Raw genomic sequence first — 8,573 nt, forward strand, 5'->3', positions numbered from 1 at the left:
AAAAAGAAAAAATATTTAGTTATTTTTAAATAAACGAAATTGTTTAAGCATTTACTTTATTAAATAAATAATTTTTTTATTTATTAAAGAGTAAAATTATAATACTAAAGAAGTTGTGTCCCATATACCGTGCGGGTTCTTTGGCTATTCAGTATTAAAATTACATTAGTACTTAAAATCTTTTTAATATATTTTAAAATTTTAAAATAAATATCGATATATTTTAAAGATATTATATAAAAAAATTTAGGTGTATTTTAAAAAGACAGTATAAAAAGCTTAGCGGATAATGTATATTCAAATGTTATGTATGAAAGTCGTTTGATTTTTAGATTTTTTTTTTATTTAAAAGGTTAAATATGTTATTGATCTCTTATTTTTTTATAAGAATTGGTATACGTTTTTTTTAAAACTTTGACCTAATTTAGTTCTTTAATTTCAAAATTGCATGAATTTAGTCTTTTAATCATATTTTGTTAAATTTATTTGACATTTCAAATGTGTTTTATTATTTTTTTCTTAGTTAATAAAAGGTGTAAAAATCTCAAATGCTATTATGAAATGCGTTTAAAACATTAAATAAATTTAACAAAATTTGCTAATTTGTTTGAAATGACTAAATTCACACGGTTGTGAAGTTGGAAGATTAAATTGAACAAAACTTCGATAAAAACTAATTACAATTTTCACTTAAAACCAAAAATATATTTAACCCTTATTTAAATTACAATTGATTGAACATATGTGTTTCATTAAAGAAAAATCAAATTATGATTTTGTCAGTTATTTGAAATTAACTCTTCTTAGTGATATAAAGTATAGCAGGGGGAATTTACGACACCGGAAAAAGAAATGTAAATTTTCGTAAATAATTAATATTTATCTAAAAAACATATATTATTGTTTTGTACCACTTGTCTTCACGCATCGTTTGTATATGCAGTGTTCGAACGAAAATTACAAATATTAAAAACGTGTACACTAAAATTACAAATATAAAAAACGTGTAAACTAAAATTACAAATATAAAAAAGAAGGGCCATGTCTCATAAGAGATTTTTCTCAAATTATTGTAGCCTATATTATTATAATTAATAAAAATTCATATTTTATTTTTTTAAAATACAACGATATCGATATATTAATTTTTATTCAAAAAAATTAAATACATATAAAAAATTAATAACAGGCCACGTATGTTTCTTGAGTTATCAAATTTGACAGTACTACCTCATCTCTCGGATACACTTTCCTTTTTAGCTTAGACAATGCAACCATATCAGACATATGTAGGTGTCAATTAAACATCCCAAACCCACTGCAGTTCAGCAAGAACTCTCCAATGGTGCTGCTAAAATTTTCAGACATATTTTTGTAAAACACTTAGTTTTAACATAATTATCATTAATTTAGTTGTTTTTTTAGAATATCATTCAGATACTAAATTAATATTGTTTTATTAATAATGCTTAAAATTCTTTTAACCAAAAACATTACAATAATAAATGTTATAAATTTTTATCTTATATAATGTTTAATTTTATCGTACCTAAGTTAATTGAGATTTAAATTGTTTCCAACATTTTTTCGGTACAAAACTTACAAACACATAATACTCTTAATTTCAACAAATTACAAAATGGAGTGGGTATTTTTAAGGAGGCACAAAATAAAACAATTGCATAAAAGGTACATAAAAGGCTCGGGGATAGAAATGCAAAATAGTAAGATAAGAAAGGGTGCTAGGGTCGCAACTTGATGATCTTGGTTTCACCGCAGGGTTGACAGTTATCTATTCTGCGGTTGTTCTTGTAGGCTGCATAAGCAACTATGAAAATAAGGAAAAGGAAAAGTAACACAACGATGTTGATTACAGAGACCCTCCTCCAAGTTTTCTTCAGTGTAGCCAACACACCAGCTTTGCACGAGTCACAGTCATAGCAAAGCAAGTTTTGGTCATTGCTCCACTTTCTGCAATCTGTGTTGTTGCTTCCCACAACTCCTCCTTCTGAGCTCCACACCGTCTCGTTCTCATATTTGTAACCACACTCTGTCGGGGGCTTGCAGCATCCGGACTTAATCAAACACAAAATCATTTAATAAAATCAATCACATGTATAGGTAGAAGTTCTATATCGACTAGAGATAAGACAATTTCATAATATATATATATATATATATATAAAAAAAAAAGTGAGTACAAATTTCACTTTACAATTCGATTTTATAAAATTAAATTAAACTGAAAGCACATTTTTTAATATGATATCAAAGTCTGTTGTCTAAAAATTTTCTATTTGTTGAACATATAATTTCACCGATTGTTAGACCAGTAATTAATGTCTAGTCTCATGTAAAACCTCGACGTGATAAGTTGTAAGGTGAAATTTGTAACTACTTATATTATTATAAATTTATATAATTTTCAACTGATGTTGGATTTCTAATAAATATAATTTTTAAAAATGAAAAACTTGTTTAATATTTTTAACATAGATAAAAACGAATTCGCTGAAAAGATGATTGGATGATAGAAAGATTAATTTCCAAAAAAAAAAAGTTGCTTGACTTTATCTACAAATTAAAGCAAGGTAATGGTGAGAGGATATGGTAGGAAATTTGTCAATTCATTATAAAAGCTGGAAATTTTGTGAGGAAGACTGCCAACAACTATATCGTGATGTCGTTGAGCCTTCATAAAGTCACTTTTGTCGGGATTAAATCATATACTAGAATAATATTTAGGATTCTCTTTGTTTTTTCCATCATTCAAAATAACAGTTTTTTCTCTCTTTCAACTTGTACATGTCCTTTTTTATGATTTATTATGTAATAGTTTTTCTATACCAATAAAACTAATTATTTTAAAATAATATTTTACAAATTCGTGAGAGCAAAATCTAATTTTGAGTGACTATAATAATGGGTTCAATGATAAAGGAGAGTACAAAATTTAAAATGTGTATATATTAGTTAGAATTTTGCAATTAACTAAAAGTTTTCAAAGGGATGAACAAATTTTCCTAAACGACAAACTTAAATAAAAACAAATTAGAAATTCATGATTAATTTAACGTTATTTATGATGAACAAGAAATTTCTTCACCCTTCTTGTATGATCTTATCTCCTAATCATGCACATGGACAAGTTTTCATCATTAAAAACACTGTTATATTATTCAATTAACTAGGCAGTCTTATATGAATGCTAAAATATGTCTTAAATCATCAATATTTTACCACATAACTGAATGTTAGATTGATACTTAGCATGGATCGTACGTCATTCTTAATGATAATAATTAAAAAAATTATTAATACCGATTATGAATAATAGTTAAGGGACTACAATTAATAAAAAAAATACGAACCTTCTATTAAGTTACACTAGTAATTTACATGGTGACACAATAAAGACTAAAAGCGTGGACAAATAGTAACCAAGAGACTAAAATTAATATATATATATATATATATATATATATATATATATATATATATATATATATATAAACTAAAAAGTACATTTCACAAAACATTTGCAAAAAAAAAAAACTATATATTAATTAAAAATTTAAAATAAATTTTAGCTTTATTTTAGAAAATTAAAAATCTTAATATTAAAGGCATATTGTACAATAATATTCTTTTGTACTTTATATTCTATAAGAAAAAAGTATTATCTTTTAGAAAAGATAGTTTTTACAAAACCAATTTTAGAAATTCGAAGGTGACCCAAGGCCCAATAGCCAAACGGGAGTTTCTCCCTGCACCTCCAAACCTTCTCCTGTATCCCCAATAATTATCTTTTTGACCCTAATCAAAAGTATGAAATGGATTCCGAAATCCATTTCATAAATTTTCATGCTTTTTTATGAAACGGATTTCGAAATCCGTTTCAGAAAAGTATGAAACAGATTTCGAAATTCGTTTCTAGAAAAAAAATTAAAATTTGTGAAACGGATTTCGGAATCCGTTTCAGAAATGTATGAAACGGATTTTGAAATCTGTTTCACAAAAAAAAATAATTTTGTGAAACGGATTTCGAAATCCGTTTCAGAAATGTATGAAACGGATTTCGAAATCCGTTTCACAAAAAAAAATTAAAATTTGTGAAACGGATTTCGAAATCCGTTTCAGAAAAAAGTATGAAACGGATTCCGAAATCCGTTTCTAGAAAAAAAATTAAAATTTGTGAAACGGATTTCGGAATCCGTTTCATACTTTTCTGAAACGGATTTCGAAATCCATTTCTAAAAAAAAATTAAAATTAAAAACGTGGTTGTCGTTGATGTCGCTGAGGGAGGGGTCGAAAGTAGTGTCGAACTCGACGGCGAAGGAGGTTGAGTTGGGGGAGGCCCATGGAGAGGGCGAAGAAGTGGGTGGAGGAGGAGAAGCGGGAGGAGAAGGAGGTGGTGGAGTTGGTTTGGGGGTCAAGAAAAGAGAGGATAAAATGGTAATTATTAGGGGTACAGGAGAAGGTTTGGGGTTGCCGGGAGAAGTCCCCTGGCCAAACTCAAATAAGACATAGGCTTCATTTGTTAGTTGAGAACGAATGTTACATGCTTCAAAATTTTAAATGGGTTTTTTGTTTATTCCATTACTTAAATGGAGAAAAATTAATATATATATATATATATATATATATATATATATATATATATTCTAAACAATTAAAATTAAAGTTACATTTTAATAGTCTGCAATATCAAAGTAAAAGTCTAATTTTAACTAATCAATACCATTGACTAAAGAATAATTAAAAAAAAATCTTATAATTTCATATTTCTTAAATAGAGTGAATCTAAGAGTCTGGTCAAGTTCTAACTTCAACATTCTCAAATAGATTTGAATTTTAATTTAACATGTTGTAGAAGGTAGTTACTGATAACATAGACTGGTTCAAAGTATATACGAAACAAAAATCTTTATTTATGGTTGTTTTATGCGGTATTTAAAAATATGGTGGATGACACAGTTTAATTAATGTTCACCGTGACGCCCAATATGAATTAATATCTTTAATCAGCTTGTTGTCCAAATTGAGATAGTTTTTTATTTAATCATTTTATTTTTTTATATATACATTCATTAAAAAAAACATACCTTGAAATAAAAGCAAATTACCTTTTGACTGTTCACAAAATATATATTTTGTATATAGAAAAAAAAAAAGTAACAAAAAACACTTTAACTTACTGTAACGGAAAGAAAAAAAATAATAAAAAGAATAAACTACATTAATATATTGAGAAGAAAGAAGAAGAAGAAGAAACCTGAATAGGAGAAAGATTTCTTGAGAAGAAAGCTTGAGCAGTTTCAGGCACTCCATGAATGTTTCTCCCAAGTTTCCGACAAAGCTTAGATTCCTTAACACAAGAGCTAATTTTTGTCCAGTATTCATCACTTTCCACGCGCTCCTTCAACCAACCCTGGTAATCCTCTAGGTAATACTCCAAGTAAGCGCGGTTCTCTGTCTCCCTCCCCGAACCCTTATCCGTTACGGCATAGGCAAAGATGATGAATCCGAGGAACAACAGCATTATGAGGATCATGGCCACCAGGTACAGGCTCATCACTAACAGGTTCCGGTAACAGGCACCGGTTAAACCGGCTATGGAAGTCACCATGATGCTCACTGCTATGATGATCAACGGCAACGCAAGGAACTTCAGGCATTCTGTGCCGTTGGATCTGGTGGCCAGCCATATCCCACCTCCCAGAACTGGAACTGACAACACCAGAGTGATGAAGTTTAGTAAACCGATCAAGTTGTTGCTTCTTCTCATAATTTACTTTCTTTTCTTTTCTCTAATTTTCTTCACTTTTTTTTATGCGTCTCTTCCACTTATATACTATGTTTCATGTGTTCCCATGAATAGTTATTAACAACCACAAACATTTCTTAATTACTCCTTGACTTGTAATTATAATATGGTAAACAGTTCCTTAATTTTTTTTGCAATATTATATACATTAACTCGATATACATGTAGTGAAATATTTATTTCATGAAAATTTTCGTATCCTATTTTTAGTTATATCTTAAGATCATACAGGAAAAAAAAGTATTCACTCTTTTACCTAATAAATATGTGTGTGTTTATTTATTTACTAAAAAATAAATAAAAGCTCCGTCATGTAGGTATATACAAATTGGTGATTTCATCTCCTCCAAAATATTCTCACATATTGATAATAGTAATCGTACAAGTAACAAAAACGATGGACAAATTCAAATGAAAGTGATCATTTGTAGTATTTATAATTCGACAGTATGACTAACAAATAAAAAAAAATAGTAATTGATTACAATTAATAATTATAACAGTAAGATAATTATTTTAATAAATAATATATTGTTAAACTGTTTATATATATATATATATATATATATATATATATATATATATATATATATATATATATATTTGTGTTTATGTATATACATATGACGGAAATGTTATGAAATTTTTGTATTATAACAAAAGCAAAAGGTGAAGAAATTTAATGGTAATATCGTGATATTTGTAGAGCACTTTTATATTGTCATTTAATTATAAATTATTGATATGACATTACGATTAAGATATATAATTTACTTGTGATTAGTTGAAAATACAATATGATTTTGCATAAACGTCCTTTTTAGTATGAACTAGACCTTGTATTTTTCCTCCAAAACACCGAAACATCTCCGCGACAAAACATATATTTAAGGTTTATTTTCGTTCTTTATTGTTTCAAACGCGTAAATGGGTAATTTTAATTTCTCAAGTTTTAACTATATATATTAGTTAAGTTATTTAAATATAAAAATATATATTAGTTAAGTTCTTTAAATATAAAAATTATACAATTTTAATTATAAAGGACATAAATCATAAAATTGAGATATTTGAGAGGCTAGCATAAATAAAATATAAAAAAAATTAAATTGTACACTTACAGATTTTGGTTGGAAGATTCTTTCTTACATGAAATCCTGAAAGTACATGAAAATTTCAATTCCAATTATATTTAACTGTCATTATCACAAAATCTAGTGTGATTATATAACTTGTATCCAATGCCTTCGCTGATATTAAAACATTGACAAATAATTAAGGCTATATACTAACATAATAATAAACTTATTTGAATTAGTTTTTGACGTCATCATTTGTCTAAAAAATAATAAAATAATTAACATCTCCAACTTTTTCATAAAATATAATTTTATCATAGATTTGATAGATTTGATGTGATCTATTTTTGTTTTTAATAAATTTTTATGTAATAATAATGATTGATAAAATTTCAAATGTTAGTATAATTAAAACGTCAAATTGTTACTGAAATGTATTAACATATGAATTCTTGTTCATCACCTATATAAATCAATATAGATTATAATTATTTAATTTTAGAAAATGACTATGAAATATACACATCAAGTTATGCACAGTTTATAAACAAACTATTGGTACCACGTATCTGAACTACCCATTAAAATTAAATAAAAAAAACATGTTTTTATGAGGTCAGTTGACAAAAACGCGGTAACAACTAATTATCGACAGAATTTCATTTGACTTCTTAAATATAAGGAACCGCGTGATTAATATATAAGTTATCTAATGAAACTTGACTCGTTATTATAGTGTTAACGATGTGTGTTTGAATAAACTCAAAACTTCTACTTTCAATGGCAACATTGTTTTCTTCTTCTTTTTTAATTATTTACAAACATTTACCAGGTTTAAATTAAAGACGAGAGTTTGGATATTTTATTTTGACGTATTTAACATTATTATTATAAATTCCATAATATCAAATAGTTACATTATAATTCATCATTATTCGTACTTTGAAGATTAAATGTATTTGATAATATTCTATAATTATCTTGTTGTATTCCTCAAATTAAATAATTTTTTATATAACTGTTGTAGGAAAAATGGAGTGATATTCTAATAAATGGAGGTCAACGAGGTCAAATTTCAGCATGGGATGAATTTGGATGACTTTCGAATGAATTTTGGTCGAGGACGACGTGATCAAATTTGGGCTAAGGTCGACTCGACAAAATTTCAATCGAGATCGACTTGACTGAATTCGACTGAATTTCGGCTGGGGCCGATTTTGCCTAATACGATCAAATTTTGGTTAAAGCCGACTTGGCCAAATATGGCCACATTTGGTTAGGGCCTGATCAGTCAAATTTCGGTCAGGGTTGACTCTACTAAATTCGTCGACCGGGACCGACTTGATTGAATATGACCAATTTTCGATCATAGCCGACTAAGTTGAATATAGTCAAATTTTGTTCAGGACTTAGTCGACCGAATACGGCTAAATTTGGGCAAGTGCTGACTTGACCAAATTTTGGTCATGACCAACTCGACTGAATTTGGCCAAATTTAGGTTAGGACCAACTCGCCTAAATATGACCAAATTTCGGTCGCGATTGACTACCGAATACGACCAAATTCAGGCTATAACCAACTCGGTCAAATTTGTGTCGAGGCCAACACGACCGAATTTTGACTGGAGCCGACTCGACTGAATTCGGACGAATTTTGGTCGTGGCC

General features: G+C 27.9%; 1 protein-coding gene across 1 annotated transcript; it reads right to left on the bottom strand.

Moving 5' to 3' along the window:
- Positions 1–1,606: 1,606 nt before the first annotated feature.
- LOC114185822 (tetraspanin-3-like) lies at positions 1,607–5,862 on the bottom strand. The gene is made up of 2 exons (XM_028073754.2): positions 5,277–5,862; positions 1,607–2,075 (listed from the first exon to the last, which is right to left on the bottom strand). Exons 1-2 carry the CDS (start codon positions 5,787–5,789, stop codon positions 1,743–1,745), a joined length of 846 nt encoding a protein of 281 aa, XP_027929555.1. The 5' UTR covers positions 5,790–5,862; the 3' UTR covers positions 1,607–1,742.
- Positions 5,863–8,573: the final 2,711 nt, after the last annotated feature.

The sequence above is a fragment of the Vigna unguiculata genome, chromosome 5 (assembly GCF_037176805.1).
Source record: "Vigna unguiculata cultivar grain cowpea cultivar isolate G323 ecotype 2 chromosome 5, ASM3717680v1, whole genome shotgun sequence".
Taxonomy (NCBI): Eukaryota; Viridiplantae; Streptophyta; class Magnoliopsida; order Fabales; family Fabaceae; genus Vigna; species Vigna unguiculata.